At 46.5% G+C, this 18,780-nt stretch overlaps 1 protein-coding gene across 2 annotated transcripts in view; it reads right to left on the bottom strand.

The window, feature by feature from the left end:
* Window positions 1-18,780, bottom strand: part of WASL (WASP like actin nucleation promoting factor) — a 181,926-nt gene that overhangs the window by 74,328 nt on the left and 88,818 nt on the right. For both annotated transcript variants that reach the window (XM_063927171.1, XM_063927172.1), the window contains exons 2-3: window positions 16,026-16,160; window positions 14,813-14,899 (exon numbers count right to left, since the gene is read on the bottom strand). In XM_063927171.1, coding sequence (XP_063783241.1) covers window positions 14,813-14,899; window positions 16,026-16,160 — 222 coding nt within the window. The remainder of the gene's footprint in view (window positions 1-14,812; window positions 14,900-16,025; window positions 16,161-18,780) is intronic.

The raw sequence follows: 18,780 nt of genomic DNA, 5'->3' as shown, positions 1-18,780 counted from the left end.
AGACTTCGGTTTTCACCAAGGTAGCGCACAGCACTGTAGCTGTGCGCCATTGCTCCTCATGTACACCTCACACTCCGGTCACTAATGGGTGCAGGGCGCTGGGGGGGGGCGCCCTGAGGGCAATATAAGACACCTTGGCTGGCAAATCTACATCATATATAGTCCTAGAGGCTATATAGATGTAAAAATACCCCTGCCAGTATTCCAGAAAATGCGGGAGAAGTCCGCCGGAAAAGGGGCGGGGCCATCTCCCTCAGCACACTGGCGCCATTTTTCCCTCACAGCTCCGCTGGAAGGAAGCTCCCGGGCTCTCCCCTGCAGTCTGCAAGCTACAGAAGGGTAAAAAAGAGAGGGGGGGCACTAAATTTAGGCGCAGGAGATATATATATATATATAATATATAAATAAATAAAAAGCAGCTATAAGGGAAAACACTCATTTATAGTGGGATCCCTGTGTTATATAGGGCTCTGGTGTGTGCTGGCATACTCTCTCTCTGTCTCCCCAAAGGGCTTTGTGGGGTCCTGTCCTCTGTCAGAGCATTCCCTGTGTGTTTGCGGTGTGTCGGTACGGCTGTGTCGACATGTTTGATGAGGAGGCTTATGTGGAGGCGGAGCAGATGCCTGTAAATGTGATGTCACCCCCTGCGAGGTCGACACCTGAGTGGATGGTGCTGTGGAAGGAATTACGCGACAGTGTCGACTCCTTGCATAAAAGGTTTGACGACATACCAAATGTGGGACAGCCGGCTTCTCAGCCTGTGCCTGCCCAGGCGTCTCAAAAGCCATCAGGGGCTCTAAAACGCCCGCTACCTCAGATGGCAGACACAGATGTCGACACGGATACTGACTCCAGTGTCGACGACGATGAGACTAATGTAACTTCCAGTAGGGCCACACGTTACATGATTGAGGCAATGAAAAATGTGTTGCATATTTCTGATGTTACCCCCGGTACCACAAAAAAGGGTATTATGTTTGGAGAGAAAAAACTACCAGTAGCTTTTCCTCCATCTGAGGAGTTAAATGAAGTGTGTGAAGAAGCGTGGGCTTCCCCTGATAAGAAGCTGGTAATTTCTAAGAGGTTACTAATGGCGTACCCTTTCCCGCCAGAGGATAGGTCACGTTGGGAAACATCCCCTAGAGTGGATAAAGCGCTCACATGCTTGTCAAAGAAGGTGGCACTACCGTCTCCGGATACGGCCGCCCTGAAGGAATCTGCTGATAGAAAGCAGGAGGCTATCCTGAAATCTATATATACACACACAGGTGTTATACTGAGACCAGCTATTGCTTCAGCATGGATGTGCAGTGCTGCAGCTGCATGGTCAGATTCCCTGTCAGAAAATATTGATACCCTAGACAGGGACACTATATTGCTAACCGTAGAGCATATAAAAGACGCACTTTTATACATGAGGGATGCACAGAGGGATATTTGCCGGCTGGCATCCAAAATTAGTGCAATGTCCATTTCTGCCAGGAGAGGGTTATGGACTCGGCAGTGGACAGGACATGCAGATTCCAAAAGGCACATGGAAGTTCTGCCTTATAAGGGTGAGGAGTTGTTCGGGGATGGTCTCTCGGACCTCGTTTCCACAGCAACAGCTGGGAAGTCTACATTTTTACCCCATGTTCCCTCACAGCCAAAGAAAGCACCGTATGATCAGGTACAGTCCTTTCGGCCCAATAGGGGCAAGCGGGTTAAAGGCGCGTCCTTTCTGCCCAGAGGCAGAGGTAGGGGAAAAAAAGCTGCAGCATACAGCCAGTTCCCAGGAGCAAAAGTCCTCCCCCGCTTCCTCTAAGTCCACAGCATGACGCTGGGGCTCCACAGGCGGAGCCAGGTACGGTGGGGGCACGTCTCAAATATTTCAGCAATCAGTGGGCTCGCTCACGGGTGGATCCCTGGATTTTTCAGATAGTATCTCAGGGGTACAAGCTGGAATTCGAGACGTCTCCCCCCCGCCGTTTCCTCAAATCTGCCTTGCCAACCACTCCCTCAGGCAGGGAGGCAGTGTTACAGGCAATTCACAAGCTGTATTCACAACAGGTGATAGTAAAGGTACCCCTACTTCAACAAGGACGGGGTTACTATTCCACAATGTTTGTGGTATCGAAACCGGACGGTTCGGTGAGACCCATTTTAAATTTGAAATCCTTGAACACATATATAAAAAAATTCAAGTTCAAGATGGAATCGCTCAGGGCGGTTATTGCAAGCCTGGACGAGGGGGATTACATGGTATCACTGGACATCAAGGATGCTTACCTGCATGTCCCCATTTACCATCCTCACCAGGAGTACCTCAGATTTGTGGTACAGGATTGTCATTACCAATTCCAGACGTTGCCGTTCGGTCTATCCACGGCTCCGAGGGTCTTTACCAAGGTAATGGCCGAAATGATGATACTCATTCGAAAGAAGGGAGTTTTAATTATCCTGTACTTGGACGATCTCCTGATAAAGGCGAGGTCCAGAGAGCAGTTGTTGGTCGGGGTAGCACTATCTCGGGAGGTGCTACAACAGCACGGCTGGATTCTAAACATTCCAAAGTTACAGCTGGTCCCTACGACACGTCTACTGTTCCTGGGGATGGTTCTGGACACAGAACAGAAAAAAGTGTTTCTCCCGGAGGAGAAGGCCAAGGAGCTGTCATCTCTAGTCAGAGGCCTCCTAAAACCAAAACAGGTGTCGGTGCATCACTGCACGCGGATCCTGGGAAAGATGGTAGCTTCCTACGAAGCGATTCCATTCGGCAGGTTTCATGCAAGAACCTTTCAGTGGGACCTGTTGGACAAGTGGTCCGGATCGCATCTTCAGATGCATCGGCTGATAACCCTGTCTCCAAGGACAAGGGTGTCTCTGCTGTGGTGGCTGCAGAGTGCTCATCTTCAAGAGGGCCGCAGATTCAGCATACAGAACTGGGTCCTGGTGACCACGGATGCCAGCCTTCGAGGCTGGGGGGCAGTCACACAGGGAAGAAACTTCCAAGGACTATGGTCAAGTCAGGAGACTTCCCTGCACATAAATATTCTGGAACTAAGGGCCATTTACAATGCCCTAAGTCAGGCAAAACCCCTGCTTCAAAACCAGCCGGTACTGATCCAGTCAGACAACATCACGGCGGTCGCCCATGTAAACCGACAGGGCGGCATGAGAAGCAGGACGGCAATGGCAGAAGCCACAAGGATTCTCCGATGGGCGGAAAATCACGTGTTAGCACTGTCAGCAGTGTTCATTCCGGGAGTGGACAACTGGGAAGCAGACTTCCTCAGCAGGAACGACCTCCACCCGGGAGAGTGGGGACTTCATCCAGAAGTCTTTCAAATGATTGTAAACCGTTGGGAAAGGCCACAGGTGGACATGATGGCGTCCCGCCTAAACAAAAAGCTAGAAAAGTATGGCGCCAGGTCAAGAGACCCGCAGGCGATAGCTGTGGGCGCTCTAGTGACACCGTGGGTGTACCGGTCGGTTTATGTGTTCCCTCCTCTTCCTCTCATACCAAAGGTACTGAGGATAATAAGGAGAAGAGGAGTAAGAACTATACTCATTGTTCCGGATTGGCCAAGAAGAGCTTGGTACCCGGAACTTCAAGAAATGATCTCAGAGGACCCATGGCCTCTACCGCTCAGACAAGACCTGCTGCAGCAGGGGCCCTGTCTGTTCCAAGACTTACCGCGGCTGCGTTTGACGGCATGGCGGTTGAACACCGGATCCTGAAGGAAAATAAGAATTTACTTACCGATAATTCTATTTCTCGTAGTCCGTAGTGGATGCTGGGAACTCCGTAAGGACCATGGGGAATAGCGGCTCCGCAGGAGACTGGGCACAAATAGAAAGCTTTAGTACTACCTGGTGTGCACTGGCTCCTCCCCCCATGACCCTCCTCCAAGCCTCAGTTAGGATACTGTGCCCGGACGAGCGTACACAATAAGGAAGGATTTTGAATCCCGGGTAAGACTCATACCAGCCACACCAATCACACCGTATAACTTGTGATCTGAACCCAGTTAACAGTATGATAACAGAGGAGCCTCTAGAAAAGATGGCTCACTACAACAATAACCCGATTTAGTTACAATAACTATGTACAAGTATTGCAGACAATCCGCACTTGGGATGGGCGCCCAGCATCCACTACGGACTACGAGAAATAGAATTATCGGTAAGTAAATTCTTATTTTCTCTGACGTCCTAGTGGATGCTGGGAACTCCGTAAGGACCATGGGGATTATACCAAAGCTCCCAAACGGGCGGGAGAGTGCGGATGACTCTGCAGCACCGAATGAGAGAACTCCAGGTCCTCCTCAGCCAGGGTATCAAATTTGTAGAATTTAGCAAACGTGTTTGCTCCTGACCAAGTAGCTGCTCGGCAAAGTTGTAAAGCCGAGACCCCTCGGGCAGCCGCCCAAGATGAGCCCACTTTCCTTGTGGAATGGGCTTTTACAGATTTAGGCTGTGGCAGGCCTGCCACAGAATGAGCAAGCTGAATTGTACTACAAATCCAACGAGCAATAGTCTGCTTAGAAGCAGGAGCACCCAGCTTGTTGGGTGCATACAGGATAAACAGCGAGTCAGATTTTCTGACTCCAGCCGTCCTGGAAACATATATTTTCAGGGCCCTGACTACGTCCAGCAACTTGGAGTCCTCCAAGTCCCTAGTAGCCGCAGGTACCACAATAGGCTGGTTCAGGTGTAACGCTGAAACCACCTTAGGGAGAAATTGAGGACGAGTCCTCAATTCTGCCCTATCCGTATGAAAAATTAGGTAAGGGCTTTTATAGGATAAAGCCGCCAATTCTGACACGCGCCTGGCTGACGCCAGGGCCAACAGCATTACCACTTTCCATGTGAGATATTTTAAGTCCACAGTGGTGAGTGGTTCAAACTAATGTGATTTTAGGAACCCCAAAACCACATTGAGATCCCAAGGTGCCACTGGAGGCACAAAAGGAGGCTGTATATGCAGCACCCCTTTGACAAACGTCTGAACTTCAGGAACTGAAGCCAGTTCTTTTTGGAAGAAGATCGACAGGGCCGAAATTTGAACCTTAATGGACCCTAATTTTAGGCCCATAGACAGTCCTGTTTGCAGGAAATGCATGAACCGACCCAGTTGAAATTCCTCTGTAGGGGCCTTCCTGGCCTCGCACCACGCAACATATTTACGCCAAATACGGTGATAATGCTGCACGGTTACATCCTTCCTGGCTTTGATCAGGGTAGGGATGACTTCATCCGGAATGCCTTTTTCCTTCAGGATCCGGCGTTCAACCGCCATGCCGTCAAACGCAGCCACGGTAAGTCTTGAAACAGACAGGATCCCTGCTGGAGCAGGTCCCTTCGTAGAGGTAGAGGCCACGGGTCCTCCGTGAGCATCTCTTGAAGTTCCGGGTACCAAGTCCTTCTTGGCCAATCCGGAGCCACGACTATAGTCCTTACTCCTCTCCTTCTTATGATTCTCAGTACCTTGGGTATGAGAGGCAGAGGAGGGAACACATACATTGACTGGTACACCCATGGTGTTACCAGAGCGTCCACAGCTATTGCCTGAGGGTCCCGTGACCTGGCGCAATACCTGTCTAGTTTTTTGTTGAGGCGGGACGCCATCATGTCCACCTTTTGGTTTTTCCCAACGGTTCACAATCATGTGGAAGACTTCTGGGTGAAGTCCCCACTCTCCCGGGTGGAGGTCGTGCCTGCTGAGGAAGTCTGCTTCCCAGTTGTCCACTCCCGGAATGAACACTGCTGACAGTGCTATCACATGATTTTCCGCCCAGCGAAGAATCCTTGCAACTTCTGCCATTGCCCTCCTGCTTCTTGTGCCGCCCTGTCTGTTTACGTGGGCGACTGCCGTGATGTTGTCTGACTGAATCAGCACCGGCTGACCTTGAAGCAGAGGTCGTGCTAGGCTTAGAGCATTGTAGATGGCCCTTAGCTCCAGGATATTTATGTGAAGTGATGTCTCCAGGCTTGACCACAAGCCCTGGAAAATTTCTTCCTTGTGTGACTGCTCCCCAGCCTCTCAGGCTGGCATCCGTGGTCACCAGGACCCAGTCCTGAATGCCGAATCTGCGGCCCTCTAGAAGATGAGCACTCTGCAACCACCACAGAAGAGACACCCTTGTCCTTGGGGACAGGGTTATCCGCTGATGCATCTGAAGATGCGATCCGGACCATTTGTCCAGCAGATCCCACTGGAACGTTCTTGCGTGGAATCTGCCGAATGGAATCGCTTCGTAGGAAGCTACCATCTTTCCCAGGATTCTTGTGCATTGATGCACTGAGACTTGCCCTGGTTTCAGGAGGTTTCTGACTAGGTCGGATAACTCCCTGGCTTTTTCCTCCGGAAGGAACACCTTTTTCTAGACTGTGTCCAGAATCATCCCTAGGAACAGAAGACGTGTCGTCGGAATCGGCTGCGATTTTGGGATATTTAGAATCCAGCCGTGCTGCCGTAGCACTACCTGAGATAGTGCTACTACGACTACTAACTGTTCTCTGGATCTTGCCCTTATCAGGAGATCGTCCAAGTAAGGGATAATTAAAACGCCTTTTCTTCGAAGAAGAATCATCATTTCGGCCATTACCTTGGTAAAGACCCGGGGTGCCGTGGATAATCCAAACGGCAGCGTCTGAAACTGATAGTGACAGTTTTGTACCACAAACCTGAGGTACCCTTGATGAGAAGGGTAAATGGGGACATGGAGGTAGGCATCTTTGATGTCCAGAGACACCATAAAGTCCCCCTCTTCCAGGTTCGCGATCACTGCTCTGAGTGACTCCATCTTGAACTTGAACCTTTGTATGTAAGTGTTCAAGGATTTCAGATTTAAAATAGGTCTTACCGAGCCATCCGGCTTCGGTACCACAAACAGCGTTGAATAATACCCCTTCCCTTGTTGCAGGAGGGGTACCTTGATTATCACCTGCTGGGAATACAGCTTGTGAACTGCCTCCAATACTGCCTCCCTGTCGGAGGGAGACGTTGGTAAAGCAGACTTCAGGAACCGGCGAGGGGGAGACGTCTCGAACTCCAATTTGTACCCCTGAGATACTACTTGAAGGATCCAGGGGTCCACTTGCGAGTGAGCCCACTGCGCGCTGAAATTCTTGAGACGGGCCCCCACCGTGCCTGAGTCCGCTTGTAAGGCCCCAGCGTCATGCTGAGGACTTGGCAGAAGCGGGGGAGGGCTTTTGTTCCTGGGAATTTGCTGTCTGTTGCAGTCTTTTTCCCCTTCCTCTGCCCCGGGGCAGAAAAGAGGAACCTTTTGCCCGCTTGCCCTTATGGGGACGAAAGGACTGAGCCGGATAAGACGGCGTCTTTTTATGTTGAGAGGCGACCTGGGGTAAAAATGTGGATTTCCCAGCAGTTGCCGTGGCCACCAGGTCCGATAGAACGACCCCAAATAACTCCTCCCCTTTATAAGGCAATATTTCCATATGCCGTTTAGAGTCCGCATCACCTGACCACTGTCGCGTCCATAATCCTCTTCTGGCAGAAATGGACAGCGCACTCACTCTTGATGCCAGAGTGGAAATATCCCTCTGTGCATCTCGTATATATAGAAATGCATCTTTTAAATGCTCTATAGTCAACAATATACTGTCCCTATCCAGGGTATCAATATTTTCAGTCAGGGAATCCGACCAAGCCACCCCAGCGCTGCACATCCAGGCTGAGGCGATTGCTGGTCGCAGTATAACACCAGTATGTGTGTATATACTTTTTAGGATATTCTCCAGTTTTCTGTCACCTGGTTCCTTGAGGGCGGCCGTATCAGGAGACGGTAACGCCACTTGTTTTGATAAGCGTGTGAGCGCTTTATCCACTCTAGGGGGTGTTTCCCAACGCGCCCTAACCTCTGGCGGGAAAGGGTATAATGCCAATAACTTTTTAGAAATTATCAGTTTTTTATCGGGGGAAACCCACGCTTCATCACACACCTCATTTAATTCGTCTGATTCAGGAAAAACTACAGGTAGTTTTTTCACACCCCACATAATACCCTTTTTAGTGGTACTTGCAGTATCAGAAATGTTTAACACCTCTCATTGCCGTGATCATGTAAACGTGTGGCCCTACTGGAAGTCACGTTTGTCTCCTCACCGTCGACACTGGAGTCAGTATCCGTGTCGACGTCAGTATCCACCACCTGAGGTAACGGCCTTTTTAGAGCCCCTGATGGTTTCTGAGACGCCTGGACAGGGACTAGCTGATTAGTCGGCTGTCTCATGTCATCAACTGTCTTTTGTAAGGAGCTGACACTGTCACGTAAATCCTTCCATAAAGCCATCCACTCAGGTGTCGACTCCCTAGGGGGTGACATCTCTATTATAGGCAATTGCTCCGCCTCCACATCATTTTCCTCCTCATACATGTCGACACAAACGTACCGACACACAGCACACGCACAGGGAATGCTCTGATAGAGGACAGGACCCCACTAGCCCTTTGGGGAGACAGAGGGAGAGTATGCCAGCACACACCAGAGCGCTATATATAGATATAGGGACAACCTTATATAAGTGTTTCTCCCTTATAGCTGCTGTATTGTTAATAACCCGCCAATTAGTGCCCCCCTCTCTTTTTTACCCTGTTTCTGTAGTGCAGGACTGCAGGGGAGAGTCAGGGAGACGTCCTTCCAGCGGAGCTGTGAGGGAAAATGGCGCCTGTGTGCTGAGGAGATAAGCTCCGCCCCCTTCTCAGCGGCCTTTCTCCCGCTTTTTGTGAAAATCTGGCAGGGGTTAAAATTCATCCATATAGCCCAGGGGCTATATGTGATGTATTTTTAGCCAGCCAAGGTGTTTCTATTGCTGCTCAGGGCGCCCCCCCCTAGCGCCCTGCACCCTCAGTGACCGGAGTGTGAAGTGTGCTGAGAAGCAATGGCGCACAGCTGCAGTGCTGTGCGCTACCTTGTGGAAGACAGGATGTCTTCTGCCGCCGATTTGCCGGACCTCTTCTTGCTTCTGGCTCTGTAAGGGGGCCGGCGGCGCGGCTCTGGGACCGAGCTCCAAGGCTGGGCCTGTGATCGGTCCCTCTGGAGCTAATGGTGTCCAGTAGCCTAAGAAGCCCAATCCACTCTGCACGCAGGTGAGTTCGCTTCTTCTCCCCTTAGTCCCTCGATGCAGTGAGCCTGTTGCCAGCAGGTCTCACTGAAAATAAAAAACCTAAACTAAAACTTTCACTAAGAAGCTCAGGAGAGCCCCTAGTGTGCACCCTTCTCGTTCGAGCACAAAAATCTAAAAGAGGCTTGGAGGAGGGTCATGGGGGAGGAGCCAGTGCACACCAGGTAGTACTAAAGCTTTCTATTTGTGCCCAGTCTCCTGCGGAGCCGCTATTCCCCATGGTCCTTACGGAGTTCCCAGCATCCACTAGGACGTCAGAGAAAAGGGCAATCCGGAGGAAGTCATTCCTACGCTGATTAAAGCTAGGAAAGAAGTAACCGCAAACCATTATCACCGCATATGGCGAAAATATGTTGCGTGGTGTGAGGCCAGGAAGGCCCCAACGGAGGAATTTCAGCTGGGCCGTTTCCTGCACTTCCTACAGTCAGGGGTGACTATGGGCCTTAAATTGGGTTCCATTAAGATCCAGATTTTGGCTCTATCGAGTTTCTTCCAGAGAGAACTGGCTTCACTACCTTAAGTTCAGACTTTTGTTAAGGGAGTGCTGCATATTCAGCCCCCTTTTGTGCCTCCAGTGGCACCTTGGGATCTCAACGTGGTGTTGGATTTCCTAAAGTCACATTGGTTTGAGCCACTGAAAACCGTGGATTTGAAATATCTCACGTGGAAAGTGGTCATGTTGTTGGCCTTAGCTTCGGCCAGGCGTGTATCAGAATTGGCGGCTTTGTCATGTAAAAGCCCTTATCTGATTTTCCATATGGATAGGACAGAATTGAGGACTCGTCCCCAGTTTCTCCCCAAAGTGGTATCAGCTTTTCATCTGAACCAACCTATCGTGGTGCCTGCGGCTACAAATGACTTGGAGGCTTCCAAGTTGTTGGACGTAGTCCGGGCCCTGAAAATCTATGTTTCCAGGACAGCTGGAGTCAGAAAGACTGACTCGCTCTTTATCCTGTATGCGCCCAACAAGTTGGGTGCACCTGCTTCAAAGCAGACTATTGCTCGCTGGATCTGTAGTACGATTCAGCTTGCACATTCTGCGGCTGGACTGCCGCATCCTAAATCAGTGAAAGCCCATTCCACGAGGAAGGTGGGCTCTTCTTGGGCGGCTGCCCGAGGGGTCTCGGCTCTTCAAGTTAGCCGAGCAGCTACTTGGTCGGGGTCAAACACGTTTGCTAAATTCTACAAGTTTGACACCCTGGCTGAGGAGGACCTAGAGTTTGCCCATTCGGTGCTGCAGAGTCATCCTCACTCTCCCGCCCGTTTGGGAGCTTTGGTATAATCCCCATGGTCCTTACGGAGTCCCAGCATCCACTTAGGACGTTAGAGAAAATAAGAATTTACTCACCGGTAATTCTATTTCTCGTAGTCCGTAGTGGATGCTGGGCGCCCATCCCAAGTGCGGATTGTCTGCAATACTTGTATATAGTTATTGCTTAACTAAAGGGTTATTGTTGAGCCATCTGTTGAGAGGCTCAGTTGTTATCATACTGTTAACTGGGTATTTTATCACGAGTTATACGGTGTGATTGGTGTGGCTGGTATGAGTCTTACCCGGGATTCAAAATCCTTCCTTATTGTGTCAGCTCTTCCGGGCACAGTATCCTAACTGAAGTCTGGAGGAGGGTCATAGTGGGAGGAGCCAGTGCACATCAGTAGTCTAAAGCTTTCTTTATAGTTGTGCCCAGTCACCTGCGGAGCCGCTATTCCCCATGGTCCTTACGGAGTCCCAGCATCCACTACAGACTACGAGAAATAGAATTACGGGTGAGTAAATTCTTATTTTTTTTTTCCTTATCGTTATAGGTTTTAGTTAACACTGCTATTAAGTGTCTCATATTCTGTACTGAGCTTCTGCCTTTTATAAACCTGGTTTGTGTGGTCTGTATGATTTTTGTTAGCACTGACTGTAACCTATTTGCCATAATGCTTGTAAGGAGCTTGAAATCTTGATTTAGCAATGAGATTGGTCTAACTGATTGTTTTAACCTTGGATCTTTTCCTGGTTTTAATAGTAAAATAATTTGTACTAAGTTAAAATCCTGAGCGGAGTTACCTCCCTTCTTTTAAAGTATAATAGTTATCTTACCACGGCCCATGTGCATTACTATCCAAGTTCTATTTAACTCTCCATAACACAGCCTAGTTTTCCATTTTGCTTCTATTTTTTGGTAGCAAGTTACTATACTGCCTTGTGTCCATAACCCTACAATAGCTTAGCATCATCAGTAAATAATGACTTTTTTGTTCCGCGACATCTACAAAGTCATTAATAAAAACAGTGAAAGGGGCAGGGGGCAATATCGACCCTGTAGCACACAACTTATACATTTAGTGCAATCTGAAAATGGGACACTTCAAACTACACTTGGTGTACAACTGTTCTTTATCCATATACACTACATGGCCAAGAGTACATGATGAGCCATACATCACACCCATAGACTATTTCTGTATGCTAGGTGCTTCAGTGCTCAGCAGCGAGTTTCTGTGAGTTTGGGGAGCCTACCACTTTGCGGCTCAGCTGTTGCTGCTCTAGATGATTCCACTTCACAACAGCAGCACTCACAGTTTACTTGGTCAGTTGTAGCAGGGCAGAAAGATGACAAAGGGGGAATTCAATTATTTTCGTCTGCAGCCAGCAGATGGCTCCCAACAGAGCTATTCAATTGTAGCTTCGTTCAGGCGCAATTAGCGCAAAAAAAATAATTGAATTGCGCACTGCAATCTCCCGTTACTTTTCACTCTCACTCAAAAAAGTCCGTATTTCGGAATATTCCGTATTTCGGAATATTTGGATATGGGATACTCAACCTGTATCAAGATTCACTAGAAAACTTTTCAAATAAACTAGTCATAATACATAATCATAAAATGTATGCTATGTTATGATATTATTTTGTACTATATATTTCAGAAAGTACTCTGTTTATCCAAATCTAAGGTCACTCGCAGGTTTATAGCTTCCTGTTCTTCATTTCAGTCTTTTCAAATTTTATTGCTACTACTTGCTTAATGACAATCTTGTGGCACTGGCCAAGTTATACAGATGGGTCCACATTTATCTTGACCTTTAATAGAATTAACTGCGACTGGCCAGTCGGACTTAATCCCCTGCTGTAATGACTTAATCCCCTGCTGTAATTACTTAATCCCCGGCTGTATTGTATTGCAGTTGAGAACAATAGATGAAGGGTTTATGCTAATAATACCCCTTTCACACCGCAAACCCGAGTCCGACACGGTATTTTGAACCTGGGTCCGACCCTTTCACACTACACTTTCAACCCGGTTTATTGCATGGTTGGCTCCTTTTACCTCAACCCGGGTCAGCAATTAAAACACCATGGATGTCATTTTAAATGGAATTTTTTTGGCTCAGAAAGATGAGGTGTCAGAAGGGGACAAAAGGAGAGGGTGGGGACAGCTCACAGCATTGCAGGAATCATGGTGGACAGAGCTATGTTTTTATACACAATTGCATCTTTAACTGTTCCAGTAACTTACCTCCCAATTGTCCGGATTTTCGCGGGACAGTCCCGTTTTCTTGGGGATTGTCCCGCCATCCCACCTGTAGGCTGCATTGTCCCGAGGTGGGGGGGTGGGTAGTTGAGAGGCTCCCGTCACTGCTGCTCTCCTTAGCATGCGTACAGCATTTATTCACAGGTGACAGAGGGAGGAAGGGGGGGGGGGGGGGGGGGGCGCATGCCAGCAGCTCAAAAAGCAGTTCAGTGATGATACAAGGGGGCGTTACTCACGATTGAGGCTCTGTCACGAGGCCATGCCCCTTTCATATAGGTCACACACCCTTTTTGGGCGCGCTTAGCGCGCGCCAGGGTCCCTCTTTGTACTTTAAATAAGTTGGGAGGTATGCAGTAAGTGGCCTATCAATCTCTGCCTCACCACTAATTCTTAATATCTCTAATGCTCTCTGTTCTCTCCTGTGTAGCAGGGCTCAGGCTGCTGAGTGCTGACATCATCAAAGCACACAGAGAACAGCCAATCAGCACTTTTACATGAATGCAGTGTTGAATAACCCGAGTTGGACACTTTAGAGTGCACATTTACCCGGGTCCAACCCGTGTATAACACTGCTTTTATACCGGGTTGAAATGCAGGGTTACTCGGCCCGGGATATTAAAAAATGGTGCTTTTAGACTGCACCTCGACCTGAGTCTATCCTGGGATATATTTGCGGTTTGAAAGGGGTATAAGTCATGTTGTGCCTAGGCGCAGAAAACTAGTCAAGATAACCGTGAACCCATCTGTAAATGTAGTAAGTATAAGAAATTATCAGACTTTACCACGGTAGGATATGGGCCCAAATCTTTATCAGTCTTAGGGGGGGAATTCAATTAAGAGGGATGTTCTCACCTCATGAGTAAGTCCCGCTATATGCCTCACGATACCGCTGATTATTAGCCTTTATATGGCGCCACAAGGGTTCTGCAGCGCCTTACAAAGTACACAGACACATGAATTAAACAAGAAAACAGTGCCATCCAGTGCAAAACAATGCAGGACAAGGACATGGTTTATAAATATTTCTGTATCAGCAAATGTACCACTCAAATATGCAGCAGGGTGGCAGCAACCAAGAGTTAGGCGATGCTGTAGGGAGTATGGAGTAAATGATAATAAAAGTGTGGGACGGAGAAGCGCAAGAGTGAAGAGGACCCTACTCGTAAAAGTTTACATTCTAAATGTGAGCAGGGAGACAGGGGTGACACAGATGGAAGGAGCAAGGAACAGTGGGGACAGTATGAGAGCTGGATGGCATTCATAAAGAAATGGGTCTTGAGAGCCTGTTTGAAGTTTTAAAAGAGAGGTGGAGTGTCTGACCAGGAGAGAAATCCAGAGGTAGGGAGCAGCACAAGCAAAATTTTGGAGGCGGGAGGAAGTAATCAGTTGGCAGGAGTGGCGGCATGTATTTGTGGAGCGAAGTGGGTGGGTGGGAGTGCGAAGGGAGATTAGACCAGATATGTAAATGGAAGATGACTGGGCAAGGGCTGTGTGTGAGAAGCTCGAATTGGAGTCTGAAGAGGAAGGGTTGCCAGCGTAGGGCTTGTAGGAGATTGGAGGCAGACGTAGTATGTTTGGATTGGAAGAGGAGTCGGGAAGCAGCATTAAGGACAGATTGGAGTAAAGAGAGGTAGAAGTCTGGAAGGCCAGTTGGGAGGAGGTTACAGTAGTCCAATCTGGAGATGACCAGTCAGTGGATGAGGGTGGTCTTAAGTTGCCTCCAGATTTTTGTGCAAGCCACAAGGGGGGCGAACTCTAATGCGGTTTCTGACATTTACATACCATTGCAGCAGCAACTCTCTTCTTGTGTGCGAGTGTAAGCTATTTACATTTCCCTCAATCTTATTTTAGTGATAACTGCCCCACTCTCCATTAGACAAGTGACATTCAATGGTGTACACAGGTCATTGTAACAAAACATATTAACAAGCATTTTGCTTGATTTGTAAAGACCAAAAAAACTCTCAGTTAAGAGATCTGTTGTCAGTTTCAATAATTTCATGGCCAAATAATAGTTTTATTTTTCCTGCCATCTATGTACTTTGAATATATGCTTGGATCAGACAGGTTTATCTGTAGAAAGCTTAATTATTTGCCAACATGATTTCTTTATTATAAATATTTATATCATCATACTATAAGGGAAAGGATCACTACTTACATCACCAGCAAATGTGTGAAAGTATGATCTTGGGCTATTATATACAAAATTATAATACAGCTCCTGTTCATAGAGTGGTCGACCATCCTGAAAAAGAAATAGAACACATTAACAAACACCAAGCAGAAAATGTTACTAAAGCCTGTATTTCAACAAACACAGTCAGGCACTATGTAGTTCTCTGACAATGAGACTAACAACTGTACTGAGTCATCCTAAATTACCACAATCCAAATGGACTGGACTTGATTGAGCAGAAAGAAACTAATATAATTAGACTTTAATTCATATCATTATAAAACAACTATTCCAATCATTTGGATGAATGTGTGGTCAGGCATACATTGTTGGGTAACAGGCTTTCTTCTGAAATTTTACTATTCCTATCACGTGCTGACAAATTCCCCTGCATTCTGATCACATTGGATTATGGTCTAATCGCTAGCAAAACAATTTGCAATGATCACATGCAATCAGACTGCAAAATGGTCAGGATTAGTTTTATGTACTGCTCCTCCAATCCACACCAATTTCAAAAGGACGCAGTATTGGTGTGGAGGTCAGCACCTTATACATCTGTATAAGCATATCCGCTTTGAATTAATGATTGGGCTAGAGAAAGTATACTGGATTTTGAATAAACAATTGGCTAATACACATTGCATAGCAAATCACTGGTAATACGCATTAAGTCTAGTGTGTTTAATAGAAAAGTTTTCGGTATTACATTACTGCTCAGAAGGAGAGGTTTGTCAAACAAGCTGCAATACTTACTGGTTGCGCACCATGGCTCTTCTTGGCAATAACTACTACACACACTGTATTTAACATTACTGAAAATACAAAAAAATAAAACCCTTCATGACTATATGGTGGTAAAAGCGCTCTGGGCCTGGGAATATCCAGTATAGGATAGTTTAGTTGCTGTCAAAAGACCGTACATCTCTGACGGAGATGTAGACCTCCAATTATAAGGAATGACAGCTCTAGCTTTATTAAAAAAGTATTTTAATAATTACTTTATGAAGTAAAGAGATTAGCATGTCCACTAAACTAGAACACCAACATATTTTAAAAAAAAGTTATCACAACCCTCTAACTATGCATTGGTACTCCACTGAGATTTGCCTATTTCTGGGATGTGCAAACATAACAAACATAACTAACAGGTTGTACGCACATAAAATATATACAAAAATTATTAGTGCATTACCTTTATATCATATACTCTAATGAAATAGGATCTCTTTGGATTGTCTTTCACTAGGCATACCACCCCGCAGCATTTCTTTATCCATGTGGAATTACGGTCTGAGACATACAGTTGGACGACCGCAGAATTAATAGTCTAGATTTAAAAATGTAAAGAAAAAACAAATATACGTTATAGAAAATACAGCATTTGAAATTAAAATAGAAACTAAGCGAGACAAAAAGTAGGTAAGGATTAAAACCTTTATGTACTTTAATTCTTCTTTATTCTACTACTTGGTAAAAACAGACATGATTTTCTGCAAAAGTTTTGTGTTTCTTTGCACAGTATGTGTGCATTTATTAATATGAATGGGAGCTTCCATGCTGCTTGTGCAGGAAAGAAGAACAGTAATTCAGATATATAGAAACATAGAATTTCACGCCAGATAACCACTTGGCCCATCTAGTCTGCAATAAACACATGCCCTCGCTCACACTTAAGCTGGGTACACACTAGATGACCGCCAATCTTGCTGGTGGCCGGAGGGATTTTACCTTCCTCCCAGAACAGGCAAGATAGCCTGTACACATTAGCCGCTGTAATGAATGACGGAACAATCCCTCATTCCATCTTTATTACACTGCATGGCACCACAAACGTAATCTTCAGATTGCCCTGCATACAGGATCAATCTATAGATGCGACGAACAACCCACGGGAGCACACACTAGTGTTTCCACACTGGATGTTGTGAAACTAAAACCTACACTGTTATTGTGCCTTGAGGACTGAGGTTGGGAATGCTTGGATTAGAGATATACTGTAGGTGTTGGCCCCAACAAGATCACCAAAATTGTGCAAGAGATTGGAAGGAAGAAACATTATGAAACATCTTACTGATGAATTTTGTGTTGAATCCATCCTAAAGTGCATCTGAAGTACCAGGCCAGCTTAGGATAAATAGTGTCTTCAGCACTCTGAAAAAACTGTAGTAACTGGCAACTACTTCATTTGTTAACCCTGGGAAGCTCAGTAAGCTTAAGGAGAGAAAACGGACTATTACTCATCACTTCCTGACTCCTTATAACCTTACACTACACAGATCTCTTTTCTTATAGTGCAGTGTTTATCCAAACCACAGGAGTCTTCCTCTTGCTACTGGAGCAGAGACAAGCTGCTGCATCAGGAGAGCCCGAAATAAGATATCCTCTCCATTGTATGTTGATAGTGATTACAGACATATGGGACTGGGATGAAAGCTATCGGTCTATTCACTTCTGTCTAATAATTTAGGTGGCAAACATTAAAAAAATATCTTTACTAGACAGGACAAGAAACCATGTAATGGACAGATCACTTACACAATAATAATTATGTGCTGTAATAACCCATACTGGGTAAGTAACAGGTTAATTAAAACAAACCTTTTGCCATTTCACTTGGAAGTCAAATCTAGAAACTAGATAGAACAATAAAGCACAGCACAATAGAAAACACTTGCTGAGCATTACAGGCTAGTTACAGCAAAGAAATCACGTATATATTGTGTGCTACAAAGATAAGTAAGGAATTGAAAGATTACCACAATGAATTCAAATTCTAATTTGAGGACTGTACACAATTATTGTTAAATTTACAGGGCGATCTACCAGACAAGTAACTAGTATTGCAGGCAGTGACTATCACGTAGTAATAGATGTACTTTGTTCATAGAGAAGTAACTTGTAATGGATTACATATGTTTTACCGGGAGACGGGGTGCCGGCTGTCAATATCCACACAGCGGCATCCTGCTGGCCAGAATACCGGCAGCAGGACGAATGCTAAGGGGGGAATTCAAATGTTTGAAAAGTCGGTTGGGTGTCTGTTTTTTTCCTGTCTGTTAGATAGGAAAAAGAGACACCCAACTGACTTTTCAAACAATTGAATATCCCCCTAAGAGTCCTCTTGTGGGCTCGCTGCGTTCGCCACAGGATCTATTCCCAGTCTATGGGTGTCATGGACACCCACAAGTGGGAATACCCCTGGTGCGCCGGGATTCAGACTGTCAGTATTGCTGGCTGTTGGGATTACGGCGTTGGTATCCTGAACACCGGGATCCCAAAAGCCTGCATTTTAACTGCAACCCCTTGTAATAACCTTAGAAAAGAAATCGAATAGCACCTTGGGGTGCCTTGGAACACTTGGATTGGTGATCCAGGACCAAATCAAATTATTAATGGGCAATGTATTAGTCAAAACCAGTGCTGGTGGCTGTCAATCATAAAATACATGGACAAACAGAAGCAAATTTTGCAGCTCAACACACACTTAAACCTAAGGATGACATTATTACAAAAAATAAGAATTTACTTACCGATAATTCTATTTCTCATAGTCCGTAGTGGATGCTGGGGACTCCGAAAGGACCATGGGGAATAGCGGCTCCGCAGGAGACTGGGCACAAAAGTAAAAAGCTTTAGGACTACCTGGTGTGCACTGGCTCCTCCCCCTATGACCCTCCTCCAAGCCTCAGTTAGGATACTGTGCCCGGACGAGCGTACACAATAAGGAAGGATTTTGAATCCCGGGTAAGACTCATACCAGCCACACCAATCACACCGTACAACTTGTGATCTGAACCCAGTTAACAGCATGATAACAGAAGGAGCCTCCGAAAAGATGGCTCACAATAACAATAACCCGATTTTTGTAACAATAACTATGTACAAGTAATGCAGACAATCCGCACTTGGGATGGGCGCCCAGCATCCACTACGGACTATGAGAAATA

The sequence above is a fragment of the Pseudophryne corroboree genome, chromosome 6 (assembly GCF_028390025.1).
Source record: "Pseudophryne corroboree isolate aPseCor3 chromosome 6, aPseCor3.hap2, whole genome shotgun sequence".
Classification (NCBI taxonomy): domain Eukaryota; kingdom Metazoa; phylum Chordata; class Amphibia; order Anura; family Myobatrachidae; genus Pseudophryne; species Pseudophryne corroboree.
The sequence above is the reverse complement of the archived record's forward strand: the minus strand, read 5'-3'. Positions and strand labels throughout refer to the sequence as shown.